The following is a 20,153-nucleotide window of genomic DNA, read 5'->3' on the forward strand; positions in this document are numbered from 1 at the left end:
CGCGTGCCTGTAATCCCGGAGACTCAGGAGGCTGAGGCAAGAGAATTGCCTGAACCCAGGAGGTGGAGGTTGCTGTGAGCTGAGATCACGCCATTGCACTCCAGCCTGGGTAACAAGAGCAAAACTCTGTCTCAAAAAAATAAATAAATAAATAAATAAAACAAAAAGGTTGATTATGGTACATTCAAAAAAGTATTCATATACCATGCAAATTTATGTTCAAGTAGAATATTTATTTTACAAACAATGTTATTGAAAAATCAGACAGGCTATGTAAACAGCACATGTGTAATACCATTACTTAAAAATACAAATCCCTATCTATGTGTGAAAGAATATTGGAAGGACTAAAGACAAACTATGAACATTTCTTTTTTTTGTTTTTGAGACAGAGTCTCATTCTGTCACCCAGGCTGGAGTACAATGGTGCGACCTCAGCCCCCTGCAACCTCTGCCTGCTGGGTTCAAGTGATTCTCCTGCCTCAGCCTCCCTAGTAGCTGGGATAACCAACATGCACTGCCACACTCAGCTAACTTTTTTATTTTTAGTAGAGACAGGGCTTCACCATGTTGGCCTGACTTGTCTTGAACCCCTGACCTCAAGAGATCCACCTGCTTCGGCCTCCCAAAGTGCTGGTATTACAGGCATAAACCACTATGCCCAGCCCTAAACTGTTAACATTGAGTGTCCCTGTGTGGTAGGCTTACGGATGAAATTCATTTTCTCATTGGAATAAGATATTAAATAAGACTCTTGCTGTTGACTAGAAGTTTTAACTCGAGCCCCGATGATCAAAGTGTCATCACAGATGCCCTGTTTCCTGACATTCTATAGATGAAAGTTAAGAATTCATGCTGGAAATAGAGGAGGCCTTTCAAAGGGCTTAGTGGTCAGAATAGACGGTTCCATCCCAGCCCACCTCCCATCCTCCAAAGAAGAAAGGAAGATGCTTCCTGCTCACCTCATCCAAGTAAGAGGAACCATTTAGAACAACACATACCTCACACTTGAGGTGTGAGTCTGACTCACAGAGGTCCAAGTGGGTAACTGGCACTGCGCTTCTCACAGGGGAGCTGAGAGAAGGGCTGCTTTGAGGGTAAGCCACCCCACAGGAAAGAATCCACTTGGAGGTCACTTTAGAAGTGGGAGGAGACGTGAATGTGGGAAGAAGCACAGCGGACTTTTTGAGGTGAAAATATTCTATATCTTGACTGTGGCTGTGGTCGTATAGGCACACAAATTTGTCAAAACCCATAGAAATGTACATTTCAATTGCGTGCATTGTACTGTATGTGAATTTCACCTCTATCAAGTTAACTTTTTTAAGGGAGTGGCTGGGAGAGACCATGGACCCTGCCCAAAATTGCATCGAGGGGCCTGGCAAAGAAACCACTGATGGGGTAAGTTGAACAAGCTGTGGTAGGAAAGGCATCAAGCTGTTTTCAGTCTGTATCCCACAGCATCCAGAGCATGCTGTGCAATGGCAATGTGTGGCTTGTCTGTGTTTTTGTAGGACTTCTGCATCAAGTAGGGTTATTTTCATAGTTAGAAAATATAAACAATAAATATTTCTTTACAAAAGAATTCAGGATGCAATGATCAAGGCCTGACCACAGAATGTGCTTGCTTACTGAAGACTTGTACAAAGCTGGGTGTGTCTCTCACCCTCAGACATCTTACCATGCTTTCCGTTTCAACCTGTATGAAATCACAGCAGTGGCATGTGCCTGACTTACGTTGCATCAACCCTCTCCACTCCACGGAAGTAGCTGACACCGTCTGACGTGTTGCGCAGGTGGTGGCACTTGTCATCGATCCGATAAGCCGTCTGCTTGTCACTCAGGTCCTTCTCCAGCTCGTGCTGCGACGCTCTGTTGGCTCTGTAACACAGAGTCAGGAAGTGGAGCTTCACGCTCAGGTGAAAATGTCCTACAAGGACACATAAGTGCCCTTCCATGTTGGGATCTCTCTCACTCTTCCTCTTGCCATCTCTCCCCCTTCACACAGTGTTCAATTTCTCAGTCAAAATGAGCACTCTCTGGAGATGCCTGTACATCTGTGTCACTGGGACCCTAACTCCTGCCCTGTCTACACTTGTCCTTTTGTAGGATGGGGTGGAAGTGGGGAGAGCAGGTGAAGATAAACAGAGGTCCAGGATCTGCAGCCCCAGCTAGGGCCCATCTTCCTAACACACACAAACCCTTCCAGACAGGACATGGGTTCAAAGTAATCTGTCCACATCTGTTCCTTCCAGTCCTTCCTTTTCCTTTTCCTCTTCTACATCCCAGCTCTCTTTTCCTCCATTATTTTAATGCAAATTCCCAAGAAATCATGAGGCCTTTAGAGCCGAGCCCCCTGCCATCCATTGGCGACCTCAGTTTGCAGTCATGCTGGGGCTAAGAAGTTTGCCAGGAGATAAAAACCAGGGGTCAAAATTAACCTCCAGGACAGGAGTGAGAGGCTTCAACAGAGATCAGGAATTGATGGTCCACCCAGGCTCACACACTCAGCAGCCACCCTGAGGCCTTAGTGAGCTCTGAGATGCATGGTCTTGCCTGTAGTGCCAGGCAGAGAGAGGACGCACAGCTCACTACCAAAGACAGGCCCCAGGGGCAGGCATGGGTGACAGGTGAGCCACACAGAATTGTTCATTCCACAGGTAATTACTGAGCGCCTCCCACATGGCAGGCACAATTCTGCAAGCCTGGGATACATCAATGGACAATACCAACACCTCTTCTCTAAGGAGCCAACATGCTTCTGGGAGAAGACAGACAACACATTCAAGGAATCGGCAACTTGTGTGGTTAGAAGAACAATGCTAAAACAAAGCAGGAAAAGGGAGAGCAGGACTGTGGTGATGATTTTAAATACGATGGCCAGAATAGGTCTCACCAAGTGACATTAAGCAAAGACATTAAAAAAAGGGGGGATCAGACCATGCAGAGCCATGATGGACATGCGAAGGAGACAGGATTTCCTCAGAGGAAAATTGGAGGCCACTGACTTACAATTTAAAAGGATCATTCTGGTGCTGGGCTGAGAACAGACTGTAGGGGGCAGGAAGACCCACTAGGAGGCCCCTGTAGTTACTCAGGTGAGAGATGAAGGCAGCTTGGACCAAGGGGGTGAAAGTGAAGGAAGTAAGAAGTATTCAGATTCTGGATATGGTTTGAAAATAGAATCAAGAGAATCTCCTATGAGATCGAACATCAGTGAGAAAAAAGAGCTCGAGTCACTGGAATAATGGAATTCCATCAACTAACATGGGGAGGCTGGGGAGGGAGAAGCTAGGGGAGAAGATGGAAGCCCAGTTGACATAGTAAGCTTGAGTGTTCACTGAACATCTACATGGATGGAGACATGAAGGAGGTTGTTGGAATTGGAAAGAGACATCTAGGCTAGAAATAAAAAGTGGGGAGCCACTGGCAGATACGGAGTATTTGAAAAAGTAGGCAAGCCAAACGAGCTTGGGAATTTCTATATTCTCAGCACCTAAAAGCAGTTTTGGTAGAGTGAAGCCATGCACTCAGTAAAGGTTGCGTTGAATGGGATGAGTTAATTCTAGCTGCAGCTTCCCTTCAAAGCTGTTTTTCTAACCTATAAAGTGTAAATGAGAGTAGTAGCATGAAAGTGATCTGCACTTTATGAGATTCTAAGACAGTACATGTGCAAAGGATGAGAAATGAAAAAGCTCCCTTCCCTTGCCACTTCTGTGCTGAGGCTCTTGCCTCAGGTGATTACGTGTAAATTCTAGGACTAGAAGGCCTTTCTCCTTTCTGGTATGGAACCAAGATGTCCCACAAGCTTCCTGTCTTGAGCTGAGACCCTTTTCGAGGAGGGGCTGCCTAGACCCCCTCTGACTTGGCCTCAGAGTCTGCCTGGGTAGGCGTTATCCCATCAACATGTCTTACAGCCCAAGATGGGAAGAACCCTGGCTGCCCTGTTAGTGCCTAATGAGATTCTGTTTTCAGCTGAGATCCAAGCTGAGGGTTTCACTGTTCCTTCTGAAACAAGTATAGTGGATAAACTCTCTTCCAGTCACCTGCTCTGGACAGAGTACAGCGGCCCCCACAAATCCTGAAGAAGCTATCCCAGGAAGTGAGGTAGGCATTTTGCCCACTGTGTATTAAAGGAATGCCAAGTTCCTTAAAGGATTAATAACAAACATTCCAAACAGGTACACACGCACACAGAACTTTCTGCAACGGTCTGCAACACAGGCAGTACTGAGAAAATTTGTAACGGGGATTTACATGAGATGAGGCTGTTCCACGGTAGGACAATCTAGGCCAAGAACAATTAAGAACACAAAAGATGAACAGCAAATTTTAGACTACGAAATAAAATGCAGATTAGAAACCAGAACCAATGCTTTGAACAACACTAAACCATGTTTCTAAAATTCCTAGGGAGCAGAAACCACATACAGTCATCCTCAACTACTCTTTTGCTTATCCTCATCAATTTCCAAATTAAATAACCCTTCCAGACACAGCTCGAGTCTTCTCAGCATATAAACCTGGCCAACCTTCATGGTGTTGAGCCTGATGTACAGGGTGAACAAATTCAATGAGCAGCATGGATGCTTTTATAACACACATAGCCACCTCTCCTATTGGGTGGCATATTCAACACGACTTCCTTCTATGGCCATAAGCAAATGAACACTGATGTTTCTACTTAATGTTAGCCATCAGGCTCAGCCAATACTTTCCCTATGCTGGCAGCTATGATCATTGCTTAAGACTTTCTTTTGATTATTATTCTTCCCCCTCCTCATTCCTCATCCCACCCTCAACCATAAATATGAAGTACCAACTATTGCCAAGAAAAGACAGCCCATGCCCTGGAGGACTATGTATTCTTGTGAGGAATAGAAAGGGTACACAATTACAATTCTGTGGGATGCAGTGAGCATTGCAAGGGTGTAATCATTGCAGAGGCTGGGTCTTGAAGGAGGTATGGAAAATAAACATTCAAGTGAACCAACACTCATTACTTTTTCAAATGTTAGGTCTGAACAACTATAAGCCAATCTCTGACCAAAAAAAAAAATGCAAGTCTTTTGAGTTAAAAGAGATCTTAGTTATGCTCAAGTGAGGGCAGAAATCTTTCCCACAGCATCTCAGAATTATTTATTAAAATAAAAATGTAAAGCAAGTATTCCATGTACTTATCTTTAAAAAAAAATGTTTTATGAGACAGAGTCTCACTCTGTTGCCCAGGCTGGAGTGCAGTGGCACAATCATAGCTTATCACTGTAGCCTCAAACTCTTGGGCTTAAGCAATCCTTCCACCTCAACCTCCCAAGTGGTTAGGAACATAGGCACCTGCCACCATGCCTGGCTAACTTTTATTTTTTAATTGTACAGATGAGTTCTTGTTATATTGCTCAGGCTGGTCTTGACCTCCTGGGCTCAAGAAATTTTCCTGCCTTAACTTCCCAAAGTGTCTTTTTAAAAAAATTTTAATAAATGTTATGGGTACATAGTGGGTATATACATTTATGAGGTTTATGTAATGTTTTGATACAGGCATACAACGTGTAAGAATCACATCAGAGTAGCTGGAGTATCAAGTAATCATCTTAACTTTTTAATAAAAGTACATGAATATGCCTCTGTGTGTGTGTGTGTGTGTGTGTGTGTGTGTGTGTGTGTGTGTTTGTCCTTTAAGAAGCTAAGAGAAATTTGAATGAGAGGCATGAAAGTATAGCTCAATGATAGATTTTGAATTGTATAGAGACATAAAACTCTTACGCAAGTTGGGCAATAGCCTTATCCAAATGTAGCTTCATTCTTTCTTGACAACACAGAATAGTATCAACTTCCTACTCAATTGGAGAAAAAAAACACATTAATGCTTTCATTATTAAACATAACACTCAAAGTCAGCAATGTACTAAAACATCAATGAAGAAAAATTTTGTTTCTTAAAATACTGTGAAGTTAAACCAGAAAACAATTTTGCATCCACTTATTCTCTACATGCTCCATGATACTGCAATCTAAATGTCAGACTGAGACGCAGCCTTTATAGGCCAATGGGGAAATTATATTACGGAGCAAGTGGGGACATGGTTAAAATTTTAGGATTTTTCTTTCTTTTTATCTCTGCTGTTAATTAAAACAGAAAAAAAGACCAAACTTCTGGTAATTTGCAAGATCAAATTTAAATACGTGGCTGCTTCTATAATAGCTAGCTATTCTTCCAAGACAAAGTAAGTCAGGGAGGGAAAAAGCACAACCAAAAGGAGCTTCTCTCTGGCAGCACATGAATCCTCCAGAAGGCAGTGCTTGGGTCCAAACATGGAGGCTGACTTCCACCCTGGGAGGTCGCCCTCCCATCCTGCCTGTGTACTGCAGCCCAGCGCCTGTCCTTGTACAAACACCTGTGCTAGCCAGGCCTCTCTCCTGGACCACACATGTTGCCTTTTGACGCTGCTAGGATGTATCCATCCACTAGCCCATAACGTATGTCAGAGACTATTAAATCAACATTTATTTCCCTCTGAAATTTCCATGCACATTGGAAAATATGGTAACTCAAAATAGCACCAAGATATTTAAAAAGTACACATCATTACTGTCATCATTTTCTCAGCCAGAAAGTTGTCATACTATGCGTACTGCTTTGGGATATTTGAAACGTGAACATTTTCCCATGACATTAAAAAAATACTGTGATGAATGACCTTGATCAATATTTAGACACCACTGAAGAGTATGCCTTTTCTCAAGGTTTTGACAAATACGGCCAAATTGCCCTTCCGAAAAGTGGTACCCATTTACAATAATAAATGAACATGTGGTTTCTTCCTTCCCCAGCAAGTGGCCACTGTCACTCCTTTCCATATTCACCAGTGTGATGGAGCCACACCCTATCACCCCACCAAAGCCAGCAAACCTGTCTAAATTTGCAAGCTGATACTATGAGTATTCATTTGTTCATCATACGGCTTTTTTAACTTGTGTGAACTGCCTGTTCACATGCTTAGCCGCTTTTTCTGTCGTTTATTTTTTCATATTCATTTCTGAGGGTTATAAACATGCTTAAAATCCAATCTTTTTCCATCATATATGTCGCAATTTTTTTAGCAAAACACCTATATCATAAAAGTTTGCCTTTGCTTTTATACATGTGCACGGTGCTTTTGATGTGGATGTTTCTGATTTCTCCAACGTCAAATCTATCAAATATTTCTCCTTTTGGTTTCTGCCTTTGTTATTTAGATAATAAAGGCCTTCTTCACTCCAATATGAAGTATTACTCACCTATATAGGCTTCCCCTTTTATTGTTTAATCGTTTAACATAAAAATATTAAATACGTCTAGTGTGATCACCCTACTGTCTGGTTGTTTGGTATCTCAATTAATGGAATAAAGGAAGAGCTAAATTCCCTTCACACGTTGACACCAATGTTCTCCCTGCCTTGACAAGCAGGCATGATTTCCCAGCCTCACAGTGGGCTGTGCATCAGTCTTAGTTTTTTGCGTTGTTTTTATCTTTCTTAATGCCTTGTGTGTATGTGTGCCTGTGTGTATTTTGATGAGATTTTATCAACAGATGCAGAGTCCTCCTTTGAAAGTACCATTTAAAACACCAAATTGTGTTTTTATCCTTTGTGTACACAAAGCAGAGTGGAAGAGTGGAAATTCTTGGGACTTTGAGTGGGAAAAAATGCATTTAATGAGACTCTTGCTGTAAAAAATTCCTACAACAATAATTTTTATATGTGAATTTAAATAATGTCATATGATGAATGTCAGACGGTTGGGGGCAGAAAGGTTCATGGGAATACAAAAAGCCAAAAGCCAAAGGCCTCTGGCACTGTCCCCAGTGCTAACTTATCCAACCATCTGTACCCATACGTAAAGGTGGCCTTGAAATACCACAGTACAGCACAGGCAGGACAAAGCATTCCCTCACCTGCCCAGGAGAGGAAAGTTTGCAAGAAGGTGGTGGATACATACTGAAAGCAGAAGTGTAGCAAGAGCCTTAATCTAACCAGATCTCTAGCTGCTGCCTTACACCTAAGTAAGTGAACTGCACATTCAGGAGCATGGAAAGTGGGTCCAACATTCCAGATCTTGGACTTGGGGAGAAATAACAGACCCCATGAGTTACAAGGCCACAGTGACTTCATCATTGAGATTCTCAGATTGCAATGGCCAAAGGGATTAAAACGCAGTTTCATTTGTGGGGCTTCTGATGAAAACAAAACATGGAATCATGTCTAGTTGCTTGAAGAACCTTGAATGAATCCTATTATTTGAGTGGGTTAAACCTTTGTGAAACATCTGTTGTTACTGTTCTCCTCTTGGGATGAGGGGGGCTTGGGGAAGTGGAATAGAGACTTCACAGCCTTTTACTTCCTATCACCTTAAGTGAAAATCCCTTCTTGTGCGCATTCACAGGTCTTGGCTAGAACAGTGTTGAAAACATATGACTTGAGAGTGTGGAATGATGAACAGTGGGACTCAAAGGAGGGGAGGGAGGAAGGTGGGATGTTGGGAGATTGCTTGGTGATTACAATGTGCTTTGCTCCCGTGATAGATGCCGGGAGGCTCCTGATTTCACCACAGTGCAATATTATCAATGAAGCAAAATTGCCCTTGTACCCCATGAATATATACAAATTTTTTACAGAATTAAAATCTTAACAGAAGACATATACTTCAGCACCAGACAACCCCAGTTCAAATGTCTTTGCTACTTGCTAAACCTGACTAGAGGCAAGTTATCAAGTAATGGTAGTAATACTTGTCTTTCCAGGCTGTTGGGTAGATAATTATGTGCCTAGCAGATGCTAAGTGCTTAGTTTAAGTGTTAGGTCTCGTAGTATTGAAATATGGGTGATTTTCATGACTTTAGAACTGAATCCTCATGTAAATGCAAAATGTGGGCTCTGCTGTAGTTTCAGCTGAGGAATATGCACCACATCACAGGAACATCGAGTTTCAGCCACAAATGTGGATGAGTGCTGACCCTGGGCTGGGGCCTGAATTATGGATATAAAATTATGACCCGGATGTTCTTGTTAAACTCAGACCCTGCTCCCACAGGTTGAGCCTTTATATATGGTTCTCTTTACCTGTGTTAACTGAGTCTTTTTAAGTTTTGGGAAAGTGCATAAACTGCCAGTCTAATAGGTGAACAGGCTACTGAAATCAACTTTTCAAAATCAAGCTGCACACCTGAATTGAATCTAGCTAATGAGTGTTTACCACCTATAGGTGCAGACACTCCATTTCCATATACAATGCTTTATAATGATAGATTCACCAAATTTTCTCATCTTCTCACTTATCCTTGAGTTTAGGAAGCGGAGGCATTTCCTTTCATTAGAGATCTGCATTCTCAGCATTTGTTCCTGAGTTTGGCCAAGATGACCCATCAGCTACCTTTTCTGGCAAGGCTGCTGGTGAGAAGCTTCTGGTCCCACAACCTGCTTAGAGACAGAAACCTAGGTGAGGAGAGTAATTCTCATTGCTGGGGGTCAGAGCCCACCCAGACCCTCTTTCCATGCTGATAGCAGGGTTTCTATTCAATCCTGCCTTAGAGGGGAACCCCCTAGGGCTGGATTGGGCTGAAACGCTGAAAAGTCTCTCCAGCAGCAGATCTGACATCTCTGGAACTCATTGTTTGCATTCTCAACAAACCTTTGAGGCTGGAGTATTTTTGCTCTCTGCTGCTTCTGCAACAGGGAGGAAGGAAAAGCCTCTTGTGGCAAGGAAACCAGCCAGCTGGGGCCAGGCCCAGAGATTCAGCCTGAGTTCTGAGCAGCTGTCTCAGGCCCCAGCTCAGAGCCAGGCCAGGGCAGGCTGCAGGGAAGATGACTTTGCAGGTTCATCTGGCTCTGAAGTCCAAGGAGTCAGCATGGTCTGGGAGTGCTAGGAAGAGAGTATCATGATTGATTCCCCAACAGAAGCTGTTCTGTAAGAATTTATTCACTATCACTGGTTGAATGTAATAGTCTACAGAATTCAGTAGAATTCATAAGAAAATATTTCATTGCATCCATGTTTTTCAAAAGCAGGCCTTCTAAGGGTACTTCTTTCCTTTGCTAATACACATTTAATTATTCTCAAAATTAAGACCTACTTTGGTAAAAAATAAAACACATCACTACCTTGAGTAAGCTACAAAATACATTCACTACTTGAATTAATTGGCAATGACTAAAGCATCCCACTCAATTCATGAACCATTACTCTAATTGCACATTCAGTTTTGAGATAAAGCCACCCCTGTCAGTTTTTTTAGATAAAGTCTACCCTGCTACTGACCTAGACAATAGAAACCTCTAATGCAGAGGTTCTTGTTTTTAAGAAACAGCTTTGTTGAGACATAATTCATGTACCATGTAATTTACTTGCTTAAAGTGTACAGTTTGATGGTTTTTAATATGTTTACAGAGTTGCTTAATCCTCATTGGAACCAAATTTTGAACATTTTCATTACCTTCCAAAGAAATCATGTGCCCATCGGCTGTCACCCACAATTTTCAATCCCCCAAGCCTCCTTTCATAAGCAACCACAAATCTACTTATAGTCTCTGTAGATTTCCCTATTCTGGAAATTTCATATAAATGGAATTACAGTATGTGGTCCTTTGTGATTGGCTTCTTTCATGTAGCATAATGTTCTCAATATTTGTGGATCAACACTTCTTACCTTTTTTTGGCAGACTAACCTATTGGACAGCTACCCCACATTTTACTTATCCATTCATCAGTTGATAGACAGTTGTTTCTAGTTTCTTTCTTTTGTGAGTAATGTTGTTATAAATGTCCATGCACAGATTTTTGTTTGGGCATATGTTTTCTTTTCTCTTGGGCAGATGCTTAGGAGTAGAACTACTGGATCACATGGATCATAAAGGGTCATTCATACTTAACCATTTCCCAAAGGATCTGCATCATTTTACATTCCCACCAGCAATGTATGAGGGTTCTAATTCCTCCACATTCAAACCAACTTGTTATTTTCTGTATTTTTTATTATAGCCATTCCAGTGGGTATAAAGTCATATTTCATTGTGAGATCCTCTGCCCATTTTTAATTAGGTTCTTCAAAATATCTTTTTAATATTGATGATGTCCAGTTGATCTGCTTTTCCTTCTGTTGTTTATACTTTCAATATCACATCCAAAAAACCGTTGCCTATTCCAACTTCACAAATATTCATGCCTATGTTCTTTTCTAAGAATCTTACAGTTTTAGCTCTTATGTATAGTTCTTTGATCTCTTTTGGCTTAACTTTTTTGTATGTTGTGACATGGGAATCCAACTTCATTCTTTTGCACGTGGATATCCAATTGTCCAAATACCAATTGTTAAAGACACTCTTCCCATTGCATTGCCTTGGTACCATTGTCAAAGATCAATAGATGGTAAGGTGAGGGTTTATTTCTCAAATCTCAAATTATGTCTATTGTTATTCAAGTACTACACTGTCTTACATATTGTAACTTTATAGTAAGTGTTGAAATCAGGAGGTGTAAGTCTTCCAACTTTCTTATTTTGCAATACTTTTTTGGCTATTCACTATCCCTTGAATTTCTATATGAATTTTAGGATCAGTTCACCAATTATACAAAGAAGTCAGCTGGGATTTTGATAGGAATTGTGTTGAGTCTATGAATCAAGTTGAGAAATATTGCCATCTTACTACAATTAGGTCTTCTCATCCATAAACATGGTGTGTCCATTTATTTAGATCATCTTTAATTTCTTTCAGCAATATTTTGAATTTCTGAGGCACTTGTTCTTAAATCTGCCTATTCATTAAGATCACCTGGGGGATATTTTTTAAAGATCAATGCCTTGTCCCCACTGCAGATTTGAATCAGCATCTCTGGGTGTGGGACCTGGCCACTGATATTTTTAAAACCTTTGCCAGGTGATTCTAATGTGTAGCCAGGTTTGAGAGCCACTACTAAAGTAATGGAAACACTAAATGTAGCCAAGTACCAAAAAAAAATCTGTTGCAAATATAATAATGAATTTGTGGGCAAGCTGATGAAGTTAAGGTGTTAGAACTGGCTTGCAATTTATTTCATACATAACATCTCAGGATTAGTGAGAACAAAAGGCCAAGAGAGAGATGATGGTAAATTCCTATCCAGTTAAGATGACAAAGTAGATGACAGATTATTTTAAGACCTGAGAAACTGATCAAAGGCTGAGAAAGAAGAAATGGAAGAGCAGAGACCCATCACTGCAAAACGATTTCATTCAGAATGTTCTATTTCTAACCACTCCTGTGCAGCAACAGGGACAGTGACTTTTACAGTGGATTGCAAAACCTTTCTGCAGTAGCCAAAGCTTCCTGAATATATTATTTCAACTCAGAGTTCTCTCAGAGAACCAGAGAGCAGTGAAAAGGAAAGAGCAAAGAAAAAAGTCTGCTTGTCATCTGTAGTGTCATGGGTCACGATGAAAATTTAAGCGATGTTAAAGTAGAGCGTTGATGCCATGTGGTATAAAATTACTCTGAGGACTGGGCTGCCACCTTGTCATACTTACTTTCCTACCAAGGACTCCATTCTCGCCAAGGACCAATTAAACAAAGGCACACAGGTGGGACCCTGCAAAGCTTGTTCAGGGACAGAGAGCATGGATTCACTGCAGCAGAAATTCTATGATTCAGAGAGGGAAATGAAGCTGAGAAATTTGGAGGGAGTCAGACAAGAGAGGCCTTAGTGGATTTTCTCCTGCAGAAATTAGGGAGTCAAGGAAGAGTTCATACCAGAGGGAAGAAACTGGTGAGAATATATAGTATAGATCCAAGGGAAACCTGGGGAAGGAAAGGTGCTTGGGAATTTCTTATTAACCAAATATTTTTTAAAAGAGCTGGAAAATGATTAAAGGAGTTGAGGAGACAATGGGCAGCAAGCCATGGAGATGAAGGAACACTGGTATCATCAAGAGAAAGGGATAGGCGCAAAGCTAAGCAGGCCTTATGAATGTGAACCAGAAAAAAAAAGTTACCAAACTAAAAAATGTTTGGCAAGTACTTAGGAATGCAGAACTCATACTTAATAAAGTGTCTGGGCTGAAAAAAGAGATTGGGAAGGACTCCAGGTACATGATCCCTGAAATGTTAAAAAATGAAAGAGATCTGTGCTAACAAGTTTAAGAGGTAAAGATCAGAGAAATTAGAACTAAACCAAATTTAATTGGTGGAAGGTGGAAGAGAGATTAGTGGGAGAATCAGCAGAGTATTGCAGATGTGACTCTAAGTTTCTGGACGGCAATTTGGCTATGTATCAAAAGCTTTCAAATGCATAGAACCTTGTCACATCAATTATACTTTCCAAAATATATTCTAAGGAAATAATCAGAAGTACCTACAGTTATCAATAATAATATTTTTGTATGCTGCAGTACTACTAAAATAGGAAACCAAAGGAGTGTGATAGGGAAACACCTAATGATATGAGAGGATTGATTAAAAAAAAATAGCACCTTTACATTGTAGAACACTGCATAACCATTAAAAATCACGCCTTAAAGAATATCTAATGATGTGGAAAAAACTACCCCAACATAATTTTAAATGAGTATACACTATTCAATTTATAAATACAATGATTCTAATCTTGAAGACATATCTGAGCATCATTATGTGAGTTAGGTGGTACCTATCTAAGAATGATTAATAAAAAGATGCAACAGAATTGTAGGGAAAAAAAGCATAATTAATAAAAAGACTGAAATGCCCCAAAATTAATAGTGATTCTGTCTAATAAAGCTTCAAGTGATTTTTGTCTTTATTTACTCATTTGCATTTTTTATATTCTGAATGAACATATAACCAAGAAAAACATACCTTTGCTAAATGCTATCAACATCTGATATGATAATGCTTTACTTATAAGTCATTTTATGTAACATCCTTTTTTATTCCTACATATTAAACACATATTTACAACTAAGATGCCTGTTACTGATGCAGTTCTCCCATATTTACCGTCAGCAGTTGTGTCTCAACTTCATCATGAACTAGGTCAATTCCCATTCTCTTTTCTCGATGAAATAGACATTCTCGGGCTACCTACATATACACAGATAAGAAAGCACTAATAAAAACTGACAATCCATGACTAGCAGCTCTAATAATTTCTTTCAAGATTAAGTCAAAGGATACTCCCAACACCAACTTTTCCAACACTTTCGTGAAAATCTAGTCTGACACAAACTGTAATGACTAAATGAATCTCTACCGCTAGTTGAACGGTAAAGAGGCAGCTCTTCAAAATAGTTTGAAAATATTCCTAACGTGGAAAGTTGACAAAATGAAGCAGGTGGCACTTACTTGATCCCCACAAATTAGCATTTGGGAGCATTAGTTGGCATTAGTTTCTTCAGGCTAGATAGTTCAATAACATGAGACACAAGTCTTCAAGATATTTCTAAATATTTTCTACTGAGAAGAATGAGGAAGAAATGAATTATCTTTAAAAACATCGAAATATTTGTGTCGCCAAAAGTCCCAGTGATTACTTATAAAGTGTCATTTATTGTTTTCCTAATTATACAAATAATATCCCTTATTCACTAAAGAGAAAAAATACAGAAAAGCGGAAAATATGATTAAGCCATAATCCTATTACTACTTTGTTTGTTTTAACAAGATAGAGGTTACAATGTTCTTAAAACTTTATATTATGCTTTTTAGTATTGACATTAAATTGTAGACCCAAGTCATGAAATATCCTTTGAAATAAAGTATGTTAGTGGCTCTAATGGAAAACAGCTTAAATTTCGAACAATAAATTATGTATGAAAAAACATTATGTAGCAGTTAAAATGTTTTTTTCAAAGACTATTTCATAACATAGGACTCCCAAATAATATTAAATTTTTTAAAGCATAAAATACAATGGTATGTATACTATAATCCAGATATACTATCATTAAACAAAATCTTTGAGTGAATCTCTAATTGTTTAATGGTATCACTTACCAGAAAAAGAATTAATGGATACAGGGGAACTCTGATTATTTTAATAAAAATTACCAAACTGCTTTCCAGGAAATTTCTATCAATCCACAGCCCCACCAGTAACATACAAAAGTGCCCATTTTCTGCTCTTAGGCCAGCCCTAAGTGTTATGCATTTTCATTATTGCAAGTTTGATAGGACAAAGGTAGTTCTTTCATTGATTTAATTTATATTTTATCATTAAGCTTTAACATTTTTCCTTTATTTGTTGATTGCCTGTATTTTCTCTTTGGAGGCTTATCTGTTTATGAGACTAATTTTAAAAAGTACCTTCCACTCCAGCCTGGGTAACAAGAGCGAAACTCCATCTCAAAAAAAAAAGTACCTTCCAATACTGTGTTGACAACAAATTTTCAAACACACAAGAACATCTGAACAAAAACTGCAGAAAAAATTCAAATTAGAACCAACTTTCTGAAAATAGTTGTCACTGAAAGGGATACTAAGAGAAGAAACTGAATCTCCGCTATCATAGCTATAATTTTAAGGATATTTTTAATTCTTGAAGGCAGTCAGGGGTGGGATGAACTGTAGGATAAACCAGTACTTCAGAGTAATCTGAGGCTGAGGGAAGGTGGTGAAGCCCTTCTGATTCTAAACTAAAATTTATGATGAATTAATTCAAAAAGATCATTAGTGAATTAACCATTCTCATAATTTCCAGGGATTGTGTGCCTCTGTGTGTGTTTCTGTATAGTGGGGAGGGGTTGCAATAGGAAGTGACAGTGTGCAGGGTGCCCCGAGAAACTCCTCCACTCGCCAGACTTCCAGCTCCTTGATTCTCTAAACTCTTCTACCACAGATGCCATGGTAGAGACCTGCTGCAAGTGCTCATCACATGGGAAGAAATCATGCAAACATGAAGAAAAATGGTGCTAGCTGTGTTCATCAAAATGTTTACTTCTAAAATAATTTCTATAATTTGCACATCTTCAAACATGGAATGTCTTCTTTTCATGGAGGAGGGTGGAATGGGGTTGGAGGACTCATCACATAACCTGAGGGGTAGAGGTGACTGGAGCCCACTCAGAAGCCTAGTCAGAGGCCAGTAACCAACTGAAATGCTCCTTTCATTACTATGGCAACTGGCCTAACCTCAGCTCCATTTTTCTATTTAATCAAACAAATTCCATCTCCTAAGATGGTCTCATTTGATGATGTCACTATGCCCTGAAAGGGAATCATAACATATACACAGGAGGCTTTCAAGACACAGACTAAAAAAATAAAGTGTTTTGTCTTGAATATTGTTTATTTTAATTTGGGGACAGCAGTGATGACGCAGTCTATTTAAGAGATAAGATGCTTTGGACCCTGCACAAATCTCAAGTCAAATTGTAATCCCCAGTGTTGGAGGTGGGGTCTGCTGGGAGGTGACTGGATAGTGGGGGTAGATCCTTCATGAATGCTTTAGCACCATCACCTTGGTGCTGTTCTCAGGATAGTGAATGAGTTCTCTAGAGATCTGGTTGTTTAAAAGTGTGTGGCACCTTCCCCCTTCTCTCTTACCCCTGCACCCTTCATTTAAGATACCTGCGCCTACTTTGCCTTCCACCATGATTGGAAGCTTCCTGAGGGCTCCCCAGAAACAGAAGCCACTATGCTTCCTGTAGACCCATGTACCAATTAAACCTCTTTTCTTTATAAATTACTGAGTCTCAGGTATTTCTTTACAGCAATGTGAGAATGGAGGAATACAGATGGCATGTTCACCTTAAAACATTGTGTGTCTTAATGGTGTCTCTTTAATTATCCTTCTTTGCTTTGCATTCAGAATTATTTCAAGTGGTTGTTCTTCAAGTGTATAATGCATTAAAAAAAAAAAGCAGTGCTTTTGCCATTGCTGAGATGAGTCATAGATTTATTGATAGGGGGTTGCTTCTACAGATGAAGTAAAACATAATTCAATATATAAATAAGCACAGTAACTCGGCCAGTGGGTTAGAATCATAAAAATGCAATGCCTTCTACCATAAGGTCTTACCTGAAGAGGGGCTTCCGTTTCTACCAAAGCCCGCTCCAATCTTTTCTTCACGTCGGTAAGGGCGTTTGTTTCTCCAATCATTTCATCCAACTCATGAATTATTTCAGATTTCCAAAACCCTATGTCATTGACACGTTCTCCCAGATTTTGGGTTGTGTCTGCCTGGGTTTTTCTTGTTTGTTGGTATTTGTCTTGAATCAGGCGAGACGTATCCACTCTTAGTTTCTCTGAATTATGTCGGGAAGTGTTGGACTCTTGATAGTTGGTTAAATTGGACCTGTACCAGTCATCCGGTGTGTATCTTGTGAAGAAGGTGGTTCTGTTGGAAACAAAGGGAAGCATGGTATTCTCGGACACCCTCTGTGATCTGGTGCAGTACGGGGCCACGCTTGGGAAACTGGAGGTGACTTTGTAGTACGTGCTGGGTCTCCAAGGAAGGCTCAGGCTATGGGTCAAATTGGAGTGGGGAAAGCGGTCCCTGTAGCTTGAGGCCATGGTACTGATGGCTGGTAGAAAGTTAGTTGGTGTTGGTCTAGGGTGGGCGTAAGTTGCCGTTAAAGTACAACCTAAGCGCTCCATGATGCCAAAACACTATTTGTAAATCTCTCCTGTTAAAAAATAAAAAGTAAAATTAGACAATCACATAAATTAATCTCTGGTGAAACATACAGATAAAAGGCCACATCTGACTTAGAATCAGTTGCAGAGGCCCTGAACACTTAGATGCTTATACTCATTTATTATCCACATTCGTCAGTGATAATGTATTCAGTGGCTACTGAATATGTTTCTTTTTTATTTAGTTTTTTTCATCTCCGTGTCTCTATAATGTATTAAGATCACATTTTTGTTGGCTATTAAAAATTATGACAGTAATATTGTCTTCTTGTAACAAATTCAAATTAGGAGACTTAACCATGCATCTTAACGGATAGGGATTCAAAATAGATTTCTCATGTGAGGTCAGGAGTTCAAGACCAGCCTAACCAACATGATGAAATGCTGTCTCTACAAAATTTGTATTTTGTCTCTAAAATACAAAAATTAGCTGGGCATTGTGGCAGGCACCTGTAACCCCATCTACTCAGGAGGCTGAGGCAGAAGAATCACTTGAACCCGAGAATCAGAGGTTGCAGTGAGCTGAGATGGTGCCACTGCACTCCAGCCTGGGTGACAGAGTGAGACTCTGTCTCAAAAAAAAAAAAAAAAAAAGATTTCTGTCTCAAACCATGATAGGCTAATAAAAACTAGACTTAAAACATCTAAACATCTAGACAAGAAACTACTAATTTTAGACATTGCACAATGGACAGCACAGGCCTCTGAGCCATGAGAAAAGAGAAACAAATAAGGTGAGTCCATCTATTTACGAGCTATGTGACACTGGGCAAATTACTTAACCTCTCTGTGCCTCGGTTGCTTCTCCTATATATAATAGGGAATAATAATGGCACTTCCTACTTCGGACTGTTGTAAGCAGTGGTAGCAGCAGGGGATTGCTTGGCAACTTCAAACCACCCCTCACCCCAGTGATGTGGTTGATATGCAAACACAGCTCAAGGCAAGTACCTGGATCTCTTTTCCTGGCAGCCTGCCACCTGTAAGCACCTCTGATGTATAACAGAAATCCTGGGGCAGCCACAGGGCATGAGGACCAAGGCAATGCTAAGTATTTAGAAGGCTTAGCACAGTGTGGGGCACATAGGAAGTGTGTGATAGATCGTAGCTGTTTAAATTACTTCTTCAGAGGAGTAGATAAAGTAAAAGATAAATATTCTTTCTCCCAGCAAAGGTGAACCCTCAGAAGTAGCCACCAAATAGTTCATTAATTGTTACATCTTTCCAGATTTTTCCTATTCATATACCAACATATGTATTATGTATATTTTATATACTCTACCAATATACCATCTATACTTATATGCAAAACTTTGTAATACAAAAACTGAATTATCCTAATCATTGTATATATATTGTAAATAATGCTTTTTTTTAACTTAAGTATATTTTCTGGACCACTCCCCCTGTTAGAACATATAGATCTATTTAATTCTTTTTAGGAGTTCCATTGTCTGAAACTTTTGGTGACTATTATTTCAGAAAGCCAAGGATATCACAGTCCATAACATACCTTTTAGCATTTAAATGTCATTCTGTTTTGGGGTAAATGTCTAAGGACTTATTTACTAAAAAAGGAAACATAAAATCAGATCCAATTCTATGCACTGCTCAGAAAAATTAAAATCCTTTTATGACTACTTAAATAGCTATGTCTTGATGACTTTGGTACCAACCACAAAATAATCTGTCTGTAGAATTCTGTTCCAGTCAAAATCCACACAGGTCACATGATAAAACAGCTGCCCATAGCCTTCTGAGCTCATATAACCCTAGTTCTCTTTCTGCTAAATTCTTCCTTCCTGCAGCCCCCATGTTATACTGGCCTAACTGAGAGACTGGTGGTGAAAACAGAAGCCTTAGTTACCACTTGCAGGTCTTTGCTTAGATTTGAAACTTAAACATTACTTTTTGAAAAAGGAAATTTAAAGTACCGAGGCCTTAGGGTCCTTAAGGTTGTCTTTAGTTCTAACCTCTTCCCCATGTCAGATCAGTAAACAATCTGGTTTTCTTTTAGCAAGAAACTTCAAATGGCGATGGACCACTCCGACTTGGCTTTGGTTTATTTGCTTTTTAGAGACTGAGTCTAGCTCTGTTGTACAGGCTGGAATGCAGGGGCATGATCGTAGTTTACTGCAGCCTTGAATTCCTAGGCTCAAGCAATCCTCCCAAGCAGCTCAAGCTACAAACACACACCACCATGCCTGGCTCATTTTATTTATTTATTTTAGTAGAGATGAGCATGTTTCCCTATGTTGCCCAGGCTGGTCTCAAACTCCTGGCCACAAATGATCCCCCACCTCAACTTCCCAAAGTACTAGGATTATAGGCATGAGCCATCATGCCCAGCCTGCTCAATTCTTGGCAATAAAGATCCAGAAACCAATAGCTCACTTCATCCTTCAACCATGGAATTTCACATGTAGAATGCCACGTGAGTTTTCCCAGCATTTGTTATGTTGGCATCTTGAGACATCTCAACCTAGGTTTGAACCGTGAGTCATCTGCTCCTGGGGGTGATATCTGAAGACGC

The 20,153-nt window shown here is 39.9% G+C and overlaps 1 protein-coding gene across 1 annotated transcript in view; it reads right to left on the minus strand.

Moving 5' to 3' along the window:
- The window catches only part of TEKT3 (tektin 3), a 39,785-nt gene that overhangs the window by 13,725 nt on the left and 5,907 nt on the right, over positions 1 to 20,153 (minus strand). Inside the window, exons 2-5 of the mRNA XM_002747887.7 lie at positions 17,003 to 17,610; positions 13,984 to 14,067; positions 5,764 to 5,834; positions 1,738 to 1,881 (exon numbers count right to left, since the gene is read on the minus strand). Coding sequence (XP_002747933.4) covers positions 1,738 to 1,881; positions 5,764 to 5,834; positions 13,984 to 14,067; positions 17,003 to 17,581 — 878 coding nt within the window. The 5' untranslated portion in view covers positions 17,582 to 17,610. The remainder of the gene's footprint in view (positions 1 to 1,737; positions 1,882 to 5,763; positions 5,835 to 13,983; positions 14,068 to 17,002; positions 17,611 to 20,153) is intronic.

This window comes from Callithrix jacchus, chromosome 5, assembly GCF_049354715.1.
Source record: "Callithrix jacchus isolate 240 chromosome 5, calJac240_pri, whole genome shotgun sequence".
Lineage (NCBI taxonomy): Eukaryota > Metazoa > Chordata > Mammalia > Primates > Cebidae > Callithrix > Callithrix jacchus.